General features: G+C 38.2%; 2 protein-coding genes across 9 annotated transcripts in view; one reads left to right on the top strand and one right to left on the bottom strand.

Moving 5' to 3' along the window:
- The window catches only part of LOC144014795 (presenilin-associated rhomboid-like protein A, mitochondrial), a 69,190-nt gene extending 68,204 nt beyond the window's left edge, over positions 1 to 986 (top strand). For all 4 annotated transcript variants that reach the window (XM_077515076.1, XM_077515099.1, XM_077515083.1 and 1 more), the window contains one exon: positions 533 to 986. In XM_077515076.1, the coding sequence (XP_077371202.1) occupies positions 533 to 698 (166 nt within the window). In that variant the 3' untranslated portion in view covers positions 699 to 986. The remainder of the gene's footprint in view (positions 1 to 532) is intronic.
- A 2,154-nt stretch (positions 987 to 3,140) lies between these two features.
- Positions 3,141 to 16,468, bottom strand: part of rc3h1b (ring finger and CCCH-type domains 1b) — a 29,238-nt gene continuing 15,910 nt past the window's right edge. For all 5 annotated transcript variants that reach the window (XM_077515006.1, XM_077515024.1, XM_077515015.1 and 2 more), the window contains 9 exons: positions 14,883 to 15,097; positions 14,399 to 14,796; positions 11,407 to 11,541; positions 11,173 to 11,328; positions 9,282 to 9,501; positions 9,046 to 9,191; positions 7,539 to 7,772; positions 6,167 to 6,270; positions 3,141 to 6,048 (listed from right to left, as the gene is read on the bottom strand). In XM_077515006.1, coding sequence (XP_077371132.1) covers positions 5,880 to 6,048; positions 6,167 to 6,270; positions 7,539 to 7,772; positions 9,046 to 9,191; positions 9,282 to 9,501; positions 11,173 to 11,328; positions 11,407 to 11,541; positions 14,399 to 14,796; positions 14,883 to 15,097 — 1,777 coding nt within the window. In that variant the 3' untranslated portion in view covers positions 3,141 to 5,879. The remainder of the gene's footprint in view (positions 6,049 to 6,166; positions 6,271 to 7,538; positions 7,773 to 9,045; positions 9,192 to 9,281; positions 9,502 to 11,172; positions 11,329 to 11,406; positions 11,542 to 14,398; positions 14,797 to 14,882; positions 15,098 to 16,468) is intronic.

Here is a 16,468-nt window from a genome sequence, read left to right as displayed (position 1 = left end):
ATGTAGACATTTATTGAATTATTTAGTCATTTATTTATCTATTTATTTCGTCATTTATTTATTTAATTATTTATTTTGAATTTGGGCAGTTTTGGTCCGTACAGCCAAATGGAAATGTTATTCAAATGAGGGGGCGGCACAAAACTGCCAAAATTCAAAATAAATAAATAAATAAATCACTAAATAAATAAATGACCAAAAGTTAAAATAAAAACGGATTTATTTCCATTTATATTTATTTTTTGAGAAATAATTTTGGAATTATATTTTTTTTATATTCATTTTTATTTTCACTTTTAGTCATTTATTTATTTAATCATTTATTTATTTCGAATTTTGGCAGTTTTGGTCCTCCATACCTTCAGCGTCGACATCAAATTGTGATTGAAATCAAAACTCATGCCCGAAAATAAATCATTCAACAATGTGCTCACTCCTAGAATAAGAAGTGAGTTTTAAAAGATATATATATTTTTTTTTTTTTTTTCTGAAAAATGAAATATTGCATTTGAGCAATGTGATTGTCGCGCAGCTGGTACGGGGCGTACGGTCACCAACTGATCTGGAGCAAGCGGGACTCCGTGGTCAAGATGTGGCAGCGCATCCGCAGGCCTGGCGGTGGCGGTGGCGGCGGCGGATCGAAGCCTGCGAGCGGACCCGGAATGGATGATAATGGAGGACCACGTGGACCCAAGTGAAACTTGCACCCGATCCCCTCAGGAAACTGAATCCTGGTCCCCTCGTCGTCCTACTCAGGATATGCAAGCAGATTCTTATCCACAGGATTGGAGCCAGATGCCGTTTGTTACTTCACTTTCACTACCAGTATTTTTTTTATTTTATTTTTTTGTATGAAGTATTTATTTTGGTGACAATTGGGCTCTCCTACCTCGCTAACAAATTGATCTGCATTACTAAGCCAAAAAGCCCATTGTGACTGCTCCCATTGTGCTCACTTTTATCCGCAATAAAGTCCCAAATGTCCATTTTGTCGCTTTACCATCTGGCTTTCGGTCCTGTGACGGACCAACTACCATTCGCACCTAACGGACAATCGAGTGTACCATTTTGTACAATTTGCTGGAATATGGAAGAAGCAGCATGAGGAGTGTATTTAAAAGTGGATATAAAAATGTAATTCAATAAAGAAAAATGTATATATGGAAATAATAGATTTAAAGAAGCAAAATAAATGTGGAAATAAATACAAAAAATACATAAATAAAATGAAATATAAATCCTTCAACGTTCATCTCATCAGCATGAAATGCGTCATGAAATGTTATCAAAGGAGGGAGCGGACCGAATGCTGCATTCGTGGATGGTCGGAAGTCGGACTTTTCCGACTTCAAACCAGGAAGTGTGTAAGGGAACGCCCCCTTGAACTCGGAAATTCCACTCGTGAAGTCGGAAGAAAAAAAGGACCCCGACTTCACTGGCGGACTACAATGTGACGTCACTGTGAATGGCAAAACACAATTTACTCGAGTATAAAACTAGATAGCTTTCTTCATTCATAAATATTCGCTATAACTTAACGTAAAGCAACCAACGTGACAGTATTGCCGCTATATCCCTGCATGAAATTATACGGTCAACTACTTAACTGTATGGATTGCTTAGGAATATAAGATTAAAACAATAGATGAAACAAAATTGCAAAAAGGTAAGTTTTCTGGAGGTCAAATTGAGTTTTGAGGACCTTTAATCCACCATTTTGGTTGTTTACTTTCACCTCGATCGCTTTGAGGTCGGAACTGGGAAGTTTCTATTTTTGTAGAAGTTTATTATTTTCATGTGTATTTGTCTCCCCCTGGCTGTTGTGCTTTGTATTGTTGTTCTTTCAATAAATAATAAAAAAAAAAAAAAAAAAAAAAATGGGAAGTTCCAACTCTGATATTTCCGACTTCCGACCATCCCCGAATGCAGCATAGGTGCGCCATTGAGACTTCCGTGTTCCACCCACTCATTTGAATAACATTTCATGCGTTAGGCATCCGCAGCTTGAAATGATATATTTTTTTATGCATTTTTTTGTTTTGTAAATCTCATTTTTAATTAAAAACAATATTACGTTTTTATTTCCAGAGAGATAAAATGTTTTACCGTTCTTATTTTCACTTTCATTTATTTTGGCATTTTTGTCCTCCTTACGAGCATGGCAGATGCAACATTTGAAAAAAATATAATAATCCTCATAATTCACTCACATGAACTTTCCATTATCGATTTCACAAGTGTAAGAAGTTAACAATATTGGAAATGAATTGTGGTTATGTTCCTGTTAGACTTATCGTTAAAAAACAAAAACTAAGGTTGAGGAGGGTTGAAATGATTTCTCTTGAACTTTTTATCACAAAATCCTTAGTATCTCAGCAGGGGTGTGTAGACTTTCTATATCCACTGTGCGGCAAGGTGGCCAAGCTTATGGGGACTACTTTTATTAATAATACATTTCATCCTGGTTCAAAAAGCCATCGAGATGAATAATTTGGTTATAATCCAAAAATGTAAATATACATATCGCTGCTATGTGTTGTTTTTTATTTGAATTTTTTTCCCCATTTTTGGGATGAAACTGAATAGGGATGTAACGATAAGCGCAATATTGTGATATTAAAACTGCCACAATATTGACATGTTCACGATATTTAAATGCAACACATTTGTTAAAAAAAAGTCAGGTGGATTTCCTTTTGTGCAGCTGTAGCACCCTCTGGTGGCTAATTTTGTAGTGCAATCTAACTTTTATTAGGGATGTTTTGACCCTTCTATGTTTAAAATCCACGCATGTGTGTGAATTACCAACATAACATAACATAAAACAAAATAAAATAACATTGCGGTTATGTACAAAAGCACAATATTTTGCTTTTTTTTGTATGCAAGTATGAGCTCTTTTTTTTTTTTTTTTTTTTTTTTTTTTTTTACAATATTGACTTTTTTTAAATATCGCCAACCTCCCCACAATATTGTGATAATTATATCATGAGCTTCATATCGTGATATATTGTGACGTTTGGATATCGTTACATCCCTAAAACTGAATGCAGATGGCCCAGAAAGGTTTTTAAAAAAAAAAAAGTTTTTCACACAGCATAATTTTGATGGGTGTATTTGCAATAAAAGGAGAACACAAGAGTTAGCAATCTCATTTAATCTTTTCCCCCTAAACTCGGAATCACTGTAGTACATAAGTTACATTTTGTGTCAAATTTCACAGGTTACCCTTTTTTTTTTTTTCCTCAAACTTCCAGTTTGACCTTTTGCTCGTATCAAACAAACAAAACAAAACAAAAAAGCAGATTGTATTATACAAAAATGCAAACCAATTTTCACACAGTGAATTCTCTTACAAAGTCAAAATGGCGTCATAATGGCTACATCCACATTGGAGGAAGATAATTCTAGACATTCCTTAATGGAGTATAATATACATATAAAACTTTTTTTTTTTTTTTTTTTTTGCTGAAATTAAACCTGTACCATAATTTAAGAGGTTTTTTTTTTTTTTTTTTTTTTTTTTTAAACAAGGGAAGCAATCATTAAAAAAAGCTATTTGCAAATTCTGTTGCCCACAAAGTCGGGGAAATAAAACGTGAGCGAGCCTCAAACAGCAGTAACAGAGCTCAGTGGTGGGGGGGAAAGAAAGAAAAAAAAAAAAAAAAACTTTGGGGAGTGGAGAGGTTTTGAAGTAGATTCTCTAGTGGGGGGGGGGGGGGGGGGGGGGGGAAGTAGGCAGCAGCTCCACTCGGAAACATCAAATCAGCATCTCTTGCTATTGGTTATGTCGTAAAGCGCCAAAAGCGACTTTTCCCGACGTTATTTTTATTTTTTTGGTTGACTTTCCACTTGGATAAAGTGACGGAAAAATCTCAAACAAAGAGCAAAAAAAAAAAAAAAAAAAAGTTAGACTGTGAACGTCACCCAAGTTCTCTTGCAGTCGTCGATTAAGACTTGCAGGTCACAGAAGAGAAACGACTAGCCAAGAAAATTTCCTTGGGAGAAAAAAATAATAATTTTGGCAGTACCGCATTGATTGAAAGGGGAATAAGGACGCCGCGTCAACCACAACTTTGATACTTTAATATTTCAAAAACCAAAATGAGGATGATCCGAGGCCAGCCTTTTACATCAACTTCCTGAGTATCCTCATAAGGGGGCGGGGTTAACGCTTTTCTCAACTTTCAACAAGGATAAAGGAAAATGGAGGAAAAACTCAGAGTAAACATTTTTTTTTCTACAATACAACTAACACACACACAAAGCTCCATTAATGTCTCCCAAAAACATTTTCCCCCTCCCCCACCCCAAAAAAAAAAAAAAAAAAAAAGATACAGAATTGTTTTTGTCTTCTTCGGAAGCATAAGTCTTATCTTTGTTTGAACACAAAAAGATTTAAGTGAACACACGTCAAAATGCGCACAGAAAGTCCTTCGTCTGGGAAAGGATAACGTCTGTGTTGGCAACCAGTGGACAGAAACGATAAAAACGTCAAAACAAAATAAACATCTTGCCGATTTCTAAAGTCGAGATCATTTAATATAAATGCTGAGCGAGTAGAATAAGAAGGTGGCACGTTAATAGTGCTTTAGTATATTAAATGTATGTATACATACTCGTATGTATAAGTGAGCCGTGTACCTAAACGATAAATGTAGCGGTTAAAAAACAAAAAACAAACAAAAGCGGGCGGGCGGGAAGAGATCCGGGCGGACTCCGGGCTGTAAACGGGAACGACGGGGCACTCGGTGGTGATGATGATGACAGCGCCGGATGATGAGTCACAAAAAAAAAAAAAATGCAGCTGTAAAAAATGTTTCCTGAGGCTGATGCTTCCCCCCAAATCGTAACGATGTCAAGCATGAAAACAAAAACAAACAAACAAAAAAAGTGAAGGCAACTTCATAGAAGTTATGCAAGCACGTGACGAGATAATCCCAATGGGGAGGCGTTTTTTTTGTTTTGTTTTGCTTGCTAGTGGCCAGACGAGAAGCTCTGAGGAGGGAAAAGCTCATCAACCTGATGCAGGAGGTCATCCTGAGGATGTGCAGTCAGACATTTTGTTTTTTTTTGGAGTACAATATAGTGAAGGAAGAAGCACATTCCCTTATCAAGAAAGTTGCAATCTTTAAAACAGAATGCTTCCATTTAATATTTAATATTATGTATACAAAAAATATATAAAGAACATCAGCAGAGTCCATCCTAAAAATGCATCCATTTTACAAAAAAAAAATAAAATAAAAATAAAATAAATCATGCTTCTCGTTGCCTTCAGGTGGCGTGCTTTCCCTTCCCAGACCATCCGGATCTGTGCAACCAATTTTTGTTTTGTTTTTTTTGGATTATGATTCTGGGGGGGGGGCGGGGCCAACTTGCATGCTGCTGTTCATCTCCTCCTCGAGTTATGCCTCGGTAACCGTTTTATTATATATATTTTTTTTATCTGCACGTCATGTGACATGAATCTTGACTGTTGGGGGGGGGGGGGGGGGGGGTGTTGAGGGGCAAGCGGATCCCCTTTTGAGTGCCACTGTCACCATCACCACCCTGTTTCCTCTTCCTGAATGTGAGCCTTGTTACGTCTGGAAATTCAAAATTCAAAAGGGGGGAGAAAAAAAAAAAAAAAGGAACAACAAAAACAAAAAACACACAAAGAAATGTTATCATAGGCCCTGGTTTCCAGGCAAGGAAAGTCATTTAAAATAATAATAAAAAAAAGAAAGCTCATTCACAGAACAAAAAGAAAGAGAATCATATCACGGCAGATACTGCTCATCTTCTAAATAGAATCTGTGTGTGTGTGCGTGTGTGTGTGTGCGTGCTTCTCAACAGAGCATCTTCTGTGTGTGCGTGCGTGTTTAAGTGTGTCCCGCTTAAGAGCAGGAGTGGACAACCCCGTTCTTCTGCATTTCCATTTCCGTGGCGGCCGGGTCGGAGCACAGGCTCAGCGTCGACGTCTTGTTGGTCAGCGACAGCATGGCCCCGCCCACCGCGCCGCCGGCCCCGCCTTCTTGCAGGCCACCGGAGCCGTTTGACACCTCGCTGCGCGGCAACAGCGCAAAAAAAATAAAATAAAAAAAAACAAAAAAAAGCCATGTGAGAAGAGAGAAAATGTTTGTGGGAAATATCATCAAATTATGTATTTTTTTTTTGGCCGTACCCAAGCGCAAGGGAGATTTCTTCCAGCGGAGTTTTGTGCTCGGGTTGTCCGTTCTCGGTCGATTTCATCTTGTACTGTTGGACCTCGTGGGCGACTTGGTTCTCCTGCGTTTACAAGGAAACAAATGGCAGGGTTCATATCTGGGCGGGGTCATCGCTGGTTGCTAGGGTAACAACATACGACTTTGATTTTCATTGGACCATTGCAAAAAAAAAAAAAAGTTTTTCCACACACCAAGTGAGAGTACATCACATGTACTGGCGCTGGAAAAATAAAAAATAAAATAAAAAATTTAAATAAATAAAAGATTTTCTTACTACAGTCTTTCTACAGCTAATCCGTGGAATTTGCTTATCTGGAGGGGAAGCTAAATTGACGTGTGAGGGAAAAAATAAGTGTCAATTTGCATGTCAATTTTAGTTTTAATCAGCAAAAAAACAAAAACAAAACAAAAAAAAAAAAAAATTGGACCAGCGCTAGGGGGAGGAAAAAAACCAAAGCTGTTTCTTACTACAGTCTTTCTATAACTATTCTGTGGAGTTGGTTTATCTGGTGGGTAAGCTAAATTGACATGCTAGAAAAAAGAAAGATGACAGAAATTTTTGAATCAGCATGTCAATTTTCATTTTAATCAGGAAAAAAAAATCTCTATTTGTCTATTTTTTTTCTAAATTTAAATCAAGTCCCCCTTGCCAGTACATTACAGCCATTTGTCACATCAGCTATTATCATTCGTGTTTTTGTTTTTTTCCCCTACTACTTTTCAAGTACGGACATTTTTTTTTGAATTTTTTCCATGTTACTTTTGTTAGTTCATTTTGTCATTTCACATGTTCAAATACATATATTATTATTTATGCCTAATTATTATTGCTTCAGAAACACAAACGTCCTTGTTCATAATTATCTGTCACTGTGTCAACGGAAAATGTATTATTCTTCAAAAGTAATATCGTGGTATCGGTACTTGGTATCGGTGAGCACTCAAGGACTGAATTCTCATATTAGTATCTGTCTGAAAAAGGTGATATCAAACAACTTCGAGTTCTTGATTCATTAATACAAAAATTACATTATTATTAATTAATTATTATATATTATATTATTATTATTATATAATTTATTATTATTGTTATTATTATTATTATTAAATATCGTGACTGATATTAATTTATGTGAAGAATCTTCTCACGTTAGTAACAGATTTTAATATCAATAAGTTATAACTCTCTGGCTGGCCGCGTCGACATTTGAACCCAAATAACCGCCGTCATATTTCATCATTTCTCCGACATTTGAATCCATTTTTTGCTGATGGCTCACGAATGGAAGAAAAAAAGCGTCTGAGGAAACAGTTTGCGGGTCTCCTCACCATCGCCATCTCCCGGGTGCGTTTTCCAATCTCTCGCTCCACCTGGTGGAGCTCCAGGCTGAGCTGTTCGCTGGAGACGGCCGCCGCACCGGCGCCCCCCGGTGGCCACTTGGGGGGCTGCTGGGACTGCGCGGCGGCGACGGCGGCGGCCACCTGAACTTGGCTGCTGGTCACCACCGGCGGGCCTGCTAAGGCACTGGCGTCTCTCGGCAGCAGTAACGCGTTACCGGCAGACTGTCAACACAACAAGGAGACGTTCGCAATCGTCACCAAAACATCACGAGAAAAACGACAAGATCTTCTTTTCGACTTTGGACTGGTTTGTAAAATTAACAGACCCACGTGGAGGCTGATCAATGTATCAATTTATGGGAAAAAATATGAACTTGCCCAAATTTGGGCATAGCTTTCCTTGTCAGCTCCCAGAATGCATTGCGTGGCACATCAAGTTATGAATCCTTACAACCGGTAGTTGAATGTGTGTCATATTTAAAAGGGATACTTCATAATAATCATTTTGCCATTTTCACCAATAAAAAGTTCATACTTTGCCAAGAATTAACTTCTTTTTCTTCCTTAACAACATTTTGCCACTTGCTGTAGACTGAAAATGACATCACAGGTTCTTGATCATGTGACTTTGGCAAACTGAGCCATGATTGGTCGTTTCCTGAGCATGTGATGTCATCTTCAGGCGACAGAACTTTTTTTTTTTTTTCTTTTTTTTTTTTAAAGGTATTCAAGAGATACTTGACTCTTAAAAAAATAAAATAAATACTTGATACTTGACTCATTGAGCCATTTTTTTTCAATAAAAAAAGTTAGTTTGTCCAGAATAAATTTGATAACTTCATTAAAATGCAGAATTCACACCTTTAAAAACTAAATTTGTCCACTTGCTGTCGACCAAACCCAGAAAACAGGTGAGGCATGATTGGTCGTTACCTACTTCCTCAGCACAGGTGATGTCATCATCAGTGGACATAAAGTGGAAAAGCTATTAATTGTATACAAAAAATAATGTCGTTATCAAATTCATTTTGGAACTTTTTACTGTTGAAAATGGCTCAACGAGTCAAGTACATGAGAAATGATTGTTAAATTTAAATACAGGCAAAATATTAAATTCTTAATGCTGTAAATGAGTCAAGTATCCTTTGAACACATTTCGGTTTGATTTATGTAGCACAATGAATTTATGTTTTGTTTTTGTTTTCTTGACACAAACAATGACCGATTCCTTGCACAACTTCTCATTGATCACATTAGCACTCCACGTAAATATTAAGATTTGCTTCATTTTGAATGACAGGTCCATAGAAAGACCTTATCAATAAATGTCATTTTAAATATACAAGTTTATTGTTTAGATTTATGTGTTGTAAATTATGACACCACAGTTACTTGCTTAACTGCTGTAAATAGAGTACAGAAAGGTTAAAAAAATCACTTTTGTGGTGAAAGATGATTTGATATAACGGCTGACGTTCAGGCCTGTCTTGTGTACCTCCAAGCTTTGCATCTGCGTCTGCTGGTTGATCTGCTGGTTGACCTGCTGCAGTTCAATCTTGAGCTGTTCTCGGTCTTGGGCCGTCTGGTGGGAGGAGCCGTATGACGTGGCGCCCCATCCCGCGTGGCTTCCATACGTGTATTCTGCCGGAATACGGAAATCGGACGTCAAGGTGAGGCCGACAAGAAACCACCATGTGCTGAGATTTTTTTTGGTTTGTTTTTTTCCTGTACCGGCCATGGACATGTGTTTGGAGTTTGGATTCTGGGGCGCCGACACCAGAGCTTGGACGGGGCCCGTCTGGTAACCCGTCTTGGATGTACGGGAGATGGCGCCAAAGCGTGAGACGGTGGGTTGGGGGCCAAAAGGAATAATGGGGTCGTCGTCCTTCACTTCCGCACCCCTGCGAGGGGCCTCCAGCGACGGCTCCCTCAGAACCTTCGCGTCCACATTCTGACAACAGACGTGAAGGTCAGTCAAATTTACTTTTTTTTTTTTTTTTTTTTGCGTGTGTAATCTGAACCAAGGTTATTTTAGTTAACTAAAACTAACAAAAATCTACAATTAAAATTCAAAAAACAATTTTGTTAATAAAAATAATAATAAATAAATAAATAAATAATAATGTTTTTTAAAAAACGAAAACTGAAACTACATTTTATGTTTACAAAACTAACTATAACTACAGAAAAAAATGTCCTTCGTTTTTGTCTTTGGTAATTAATTTAATGCATGAGGCCTTTGGGCATGATTTTAAATGTGACTTTAAGTAGATTTATGAATATTGCGCACAAGTAATACACATTGTTTTAAAAAGCTAAAACTAACACTGAAAATAAACCAAAACGTAAGCATTTATTAAATAACTAAAACTAATAAAAACTATCAAAACCACACTGAAAACCAATTAAAACTAAATTAAAACGAAAATGCTTTTTAAAAAAAACTATCTGAAACTACATTTTACATTTATAAAGCTAAACTAAAACTAACTATAATTATAGCAAAACTGTCCTTTGTTTTCATCTTTGGAAATTCATTTAATGCATGAGCCTTTTGGGAGATGATTTTAAATGTGATTTTAAGTAATTTATTTTGATATTAACCGGAATAAGGACGATTGAAAAATGTGTCACACAGAAGTGATGTCATCTAACAGCAGCCAATAGAAAAGCACCTTCAGATGACGTCGCTCCCGTGCTGCTTTTTAAAGGGATCGTCAACTCATTAGCTAGTTGATAGTTGACTCACTCAATTTGCAGCAGTGAAAAATTAACATTTTGTCCAAAATGAATTTGATACTTTAAAAAGTCCTTTTTTCTACTTGCTGTCGACTGATGATGACATCACCTGTGCTGAGGAAGTAGGTAACGGCCAATCATGGCTCACCTGTTTTCTGGGTTTGGTCAGTAAACTAAGCCATGACTGGTCGTTACCGACTTCTTCAGCACAGGTGATGTCATCATCAGTCGACAGCAAGTAGAAAAATGACTTTTTAAAGATATTAATTGTACATGAAAAATAATGAAGACAAAGTATTAATCTTTTACTGCTGAAAATGGCTCAACGAGTCAAGTATCCCTTTAAATATTGCGCACAAGTAATACACATTAACTCATTCACTCCCAAAAACGTATACGTTTTTTAGGTTTGCTAGAGTTTTTGTATGAAGGCTTTGATGCAGTTTCTGACCTGAAGTGGTCGCTTAAAGCGATAGTAGTTATTACAAAAAAAAAAAAAAAGTGTGCTTCATCTGTTTCATGAATGAAACTTTTTTTTTGTAATAACTACCATCGCTTTAAGCTTCCACTTCAGGTCAGAAACTGCATCAAAGCCTTCATACAAAAACTCTAGCAAACAAAAACCTAAAAAACGTATAAATACGTCTTTGGGAGTGAATGAGTTAAAAAAAAAAACTAAAACTAATACTGAAACTAAGTAAAAGTAAGCATTTATGAAATATCTAAAACTAATAAAAACTAGCAAAACCACACTGAAAACTAAAACTAAATAAAAAAAAAAAAATCTAAACTAACTTTTAAAAAAAATTAAAAAAAAAAAAATCACTGAAATGAAAACTTCCCAAACTATAATAACAATAACGGTGGTCTACTCCGAACTGACCATCATGTCCATGGCACCGGGCACCATCACGTCTTTGGGTTTGGCATCCTTGGTGCCAATGTAGGAGCTGATGGTGTCACATGACCACGGAGAGTACTGGCCGGCGTAGTCCGGCTCTCGGCATTTCCCGATGCTACTCGAGCTCTCGTCGCCGTACTGCAGACGGACATACGGACAAATGTTGTGACGGGCGAATCACGACATCATCGATGGGTGCGTGTCGGCGGCGCTGACCTCGGGGGGGTAGTCGCTGGGAAACGGGTGCGAGAGGGTTGGGGAGGCGGCAAAGGGCGGAGGGGAGATGACTTTCCGTTCCTCCAGCTGCGAGAGGAGCTCCTGGCGCCGGCGGTGGAGATAATCCAGACTGGGCTGCGACGTGGAACGAAAAGGGGGAGGGGCTTAAGTGATTGCAAATGCCGGCCGACCGCATTGAAAGGTGACATGACGGGTTCATCATCGGCGAAACCTTTCAATAGGTCACCGCCCTCAATAATGAGACCATTTAAACTTTTTTTCTTTCATTTTCCGGGCGTTCAATAACACCATTTTTCAAACTGATATGACTATGAGTAGTTACATAATATTTCAATACATGTGAACAAGACCTGTCTTTTTGACTTTAGATATTTCACTGCATTGGCAAGGAGGACTTATTCAATGCCAGATTTTTTTTTCAGTATCTGTGGCTGGTATCTGCATTCTTCACAATACGCAATACCTTGAAAATAAGGCCGGTAGTGGCACTCGCCCGTCCCGATTTAAAGGGATACTTAACTTATTGAGCCATTTTCAGCAGTGAAAAGTTAATATTTTGTCCAGAATGAATTCGATGACTTCATTATTTTTCTTGTACAATTAATACCTTTAAAAAGTACATTTTCTACTTGCTGTCGACTGATGATGACATCACGTGTGCTGAGGAAGTAGGTAACGGCCAATCATAGCTCACCTGTTTTCTGGGTTTGGTCAGTAAACTGAGTCATGATTGGTCGTTATCTACTTCCTCAGTACGGGTGATGTCATCATCAGTCGACAGCAAGTAGAAAAATGACTTTTTAAAGGTACTAATTGTACATGGAAAATAATGAAGTTACCACCTTAATTAATTATAACACAATATTAACTTTTTAGTGCTGAAAATGGCTCAACGAGTCAAGTATCCCTTTAATCAGTTTTACAACATTTTTTAAATTTGAAAAAAGCACTTTTTAAAACCATTGTAGATGTACTTCAACTAGTGCTGCAACTAACAATCATTTTAATAATGTCAATTATTTAATAATTGAAAGGAGACAAAGAAGTAAAACTTGTGATATCTGCCCCTAATCAACACAATATATATATATATATATATATATATATATATATATATATATATATATATATATATATATATATATATATATATATAAAACAGGTTTTAATTTCCATCCTGATTCAAAAATATGTCAAATTGACAGTTCAGAAATGCACAAAAAATGCACAAACGATTATGATTTCAGTTCCTGCCTTGGCTGAGAAATGGCAAAAATATTAAAGTAAGAGGAGATATATGAAAAAAATAAATATTGTTGAGATTGAAACTTTTACTTAATTTAAACATTTGATTTTATTTCATTTGATAATAGAGAGATTATTCAATTTTGAATTTTTGCCTGAATAATCCGTTTTAAAGATGAATTTCTGTTTTCATCTTGGGACGGACAAAATTGTACTCTGTGTCAAGAATTTGGACAATTTAAAGCTACTCTATGTAGGATTTCCCCCAAAAATATCTTAACAATAGCCTTTTTATTTGACCATTTATGACTGAAACATATTCTAATTAGTAGATCAACATCTTCTCTGTTCACAATGGGTACTCCGACAAGCCTCTGGCCAATATTATTTCGGAAGCGTCCGGTCCGAATCCTTCGAATTTCCCGCCCTCTGTCTGCAGGATGTGACGTCATGCGCAGTCTCGTCAGTTGTTTCCTGTCGCGCCAAGACGGAACTAGTACAGATTTTCGCTGCCCCAGACACCCGCTGTTACTCCGCGGAAGGCTGCTCAAAAAAATAAAAATAAAAAATGAAAACAATGTCAAGTGCCACGAAAATAAATAAATAAATCTAAACGTGATAGTTACCGACGCCGAGAACGAGAGTGAACATTGGTTTGACATTTCAGCGGTGGAGAGAGTTGAGATCGGACTTGGATTAGAAAAGTGATTCACAGCTGGCTTTCTTTCTACTCGAAAAGGTAAGAAGCGAGTATCTTGACATTGAGAAGAAAATGTGTTGTTTTCAAATAGCAGTAACCTCAAGATCGATCACTTCTCGGTCGTAACTATTGGGGTGAAAGTGAGGTGGACGGCAACATTTAGCGTGAAAGGGGCGGCAAAGTTGAATGTAATGGAACAGAATGACTTTATGAAGAATCAGGCTAAATGTCGCCTTATTCTCCTCCGTGAAAACAGCCTATTGTAGCTACATTATGCTAACGGAATGTGACCGGTACGACTGAATGGCGATTACATTCACGGCCATATCAGACTAAGTAGTCTATATGTTTTTCACAATCGTCAATTTCCATAAATGACAGCCCACCTTTCGGCTCATGCACAATGACGCGAGCCTGGGGACGACATACACTAATAATGACTAGAATCAGGTTAACGTCCGTCGAGCGGGGTGACTACAATATGTAACTGCATATTAACATCGGAATGAGGTCCAATTAATTGACGTAATTTGCACATCGTTTTGGAGTACAGCACAGGACTGGACTTCGACCGACTAAAGCAATATGATCTGCACGTCCCGTGGACATCAATTTTTTTTGTGGGGATCGAGAGTCTCATTCCGTGAAGTGGCCAGCTTTGTATAACATTATAAAACTTCTTACCTCTGAAAACATAGTTTCATTGGATATGAAGAGTCCAGTCTTCAGTATTGAGGTCGTGCACGTACGAGTGCGCGCAGCGTGTACGAGCGTGCAGGTTGTTTTCGGCCACAGGTGGCAGTAGAGATTTGAAATTTTAAATCTTACATATAGCTGCTTTAAACCTTAAAAAAAAATTCATTATCAAAATATGTATCAATTACTTTGATCATCAATTAGTTCAATTAACCACCGCACTGCTAAATGTGAAAACATGAAAAAGGGCCTTATAAATAAAGTACAGCATACAGTGAAGACTCAAAAAAAAGATGAGTAATGGGACAAATGCTTTGAAAAATGTCTTACCTTGACGTAAGCCCTCATGTGTTGCGAATGGGCCCCTGGCGGGTAGTAGCCTTCCGGCGGGTATCGATCGCGCACGCCGGCTTCCGGGTGGTACATGGAGCTTGCCTGCGCGGCCGACTGCGGGGCAACGTCCAGCGGCGTGGAGCTGATCCGGACCAGACCGTCCCTCTGAGATGGGTAAGGCTGCGGGGGAGGCGGCGGGCCAGCGTAAGTCCCGTGGCGGTGCGGTGGGTGAGGGTACGAAAAGGGGGGACCCGAGTGGTGGGCCTGGTACGGGCGCTCAGGGGGGCCATAGCCCGGGTAGGGGTCGTGGTAAGGGGGCACCGACTCGCTCGGGGGCGGAGGGTTCCGGATGTAATCCCGGGAAACGTACTGTGGAGGCTGCTGGTAGGGGTACCCTGAAAAAGGAGGGAAGACAAAGTCCATTTCCACAAGCGGCACGGACGCGCGTGGCATCGGCTCGGCGCGCTTCGCCGACTCGTACCTGGGGCGTACTGCGAGGGCTCGTACTGGGAAGCGGAAGGCGGCGGCCCGCGCGTGTCCGAGTAGAACATCTCGGGGAGCTGCTGCTGCGGGTACACGGGCGAACCTCGGGCGACGGGCATTTGCTTGACGCCGGAGAGATGCTCGGGAGCCATCCGGGGGTGGGCCATGACGTGAGGTGGCAGAGGCATGCCCGTCTTGGGAACGGGGTCCAGGCTAAGCAGGAAAACAATGTCAAAATATCATCAGTGGGTCAGATAACAGCCTCGTCAGCTGTCAAACACGTACAAGTATTATGAAGACCCAAAATGTGTTTTTGCATTTATGTACATGTTTTTTGTACATAGATGTAAGATTGCAAATGTATATATTTTTTATATTTCTGACAGACTTCATACATAGCTGGTTGTTTTCCCTTATGTGATTTTTTAGTCAGCCTTCTGTGAAAAGTAATACTGCACACCAAAGCACTTTTTCTGGTCGTTTGCAACTGCAATTGATGTTCGGTTAGCCATTGGCATTGGCTTCTCCATCTTGTTTTCTCTTCTTGCTTGGTTCGTCGCATGCGTAGCTACTCCTCGTCTGACTTTTGTGATAGCAAAGCAAACCATTTTCGATTCAAAATGATTTGATTGACAAATGATTTCTGCTTCAATTTACAGATATGCACAACATTGTTGTGATCTACCGCAGTCTGCTTTGCAAGACAAAATGACAAATAGACATTAAAGTGTCTTTTTTTTGTTTTTTTTGTTTAAACATTTATTAATTTTGTATTGTAAGTTTCTTTTTCCACAAAAACAGCATGTGGGCTACAACTGCCTTTCCCCCTTCTTCATTTCTAATTTAAATAAAATACATTTTTGGATATTAATATCGGTTCAATTCGATTAATGAATGAGAATCTCGATTTTTTTTATGAATCGATTTTTTGGCACACCCCTAATCTGAAGGGTTTAAAACCACTTTGGAGCTGATTGGTTAGCATGACGGGTCCACGAGTAGCATGATGCCGATTCTGATTGGTAAGGTGGGTAGAATAAGAATTAAAAAAATAAAATAAAATAAAAATTTAAAAAAAGAAGAAGAAAAGGCACTTTTGGCGATCATGTGTCTGAAATTGCAATTTTGATCCAAAAAATATAAATCATTCTTCTAATTAGTGTTATGTTCAATGTTGTTTACATCTACGCTCCCCTAGCAGTGCTATAAATACATATTTCAACTTCACGTAAAGATGATGTCCCAATGCAGTACAGTAGTGCTGATGCAGTTGCATCATTATACTCCAGGGTTTCCCCCAGTGTTGTTTTTGGAAGAATTGTTCACATCCCAAAAAAATTTGGTCGTAAGACTGAGCAAAAAATATTGTTCAAATGTCAGTATTTTAAAATGTAAATTAGTCACAGAAGTTCGATCTGCAAAATCAGCATAATCTTAAAAAAATAAATAAAAAAATTTTGAGTTGTTTAAATGTATACATTTGCACTTTAAATTGTATAACTAATTAAAATTGTGTTTCATCGAAAAGGAACTTACATAATTAGAGTGTTTCAAAGAATTTTATTTGTCCTATTATTTTTTTTG

Source organism: Festucalex cinctus, chromosome 1 (assembly GCF_051991245.1).
Source record: "Festucalex cinctus isolate MCC-2025b chromosome 1, RoL_Fcin_1.0, whole genome shotgun sequence".
In the NCBI taxonomy this organism is placed as follows: Eukaryota; Metazoa; Chordata; class Actinopteri; order Syngnathiformes; family Syngnathidae; genus Festucalex; species Festucalex cinctus.
The sequence above is the reverse complement of the archived record's forward strand: the minus strand, read 5'-3'. Positions and strand labels throughout refer to the sequence as shown.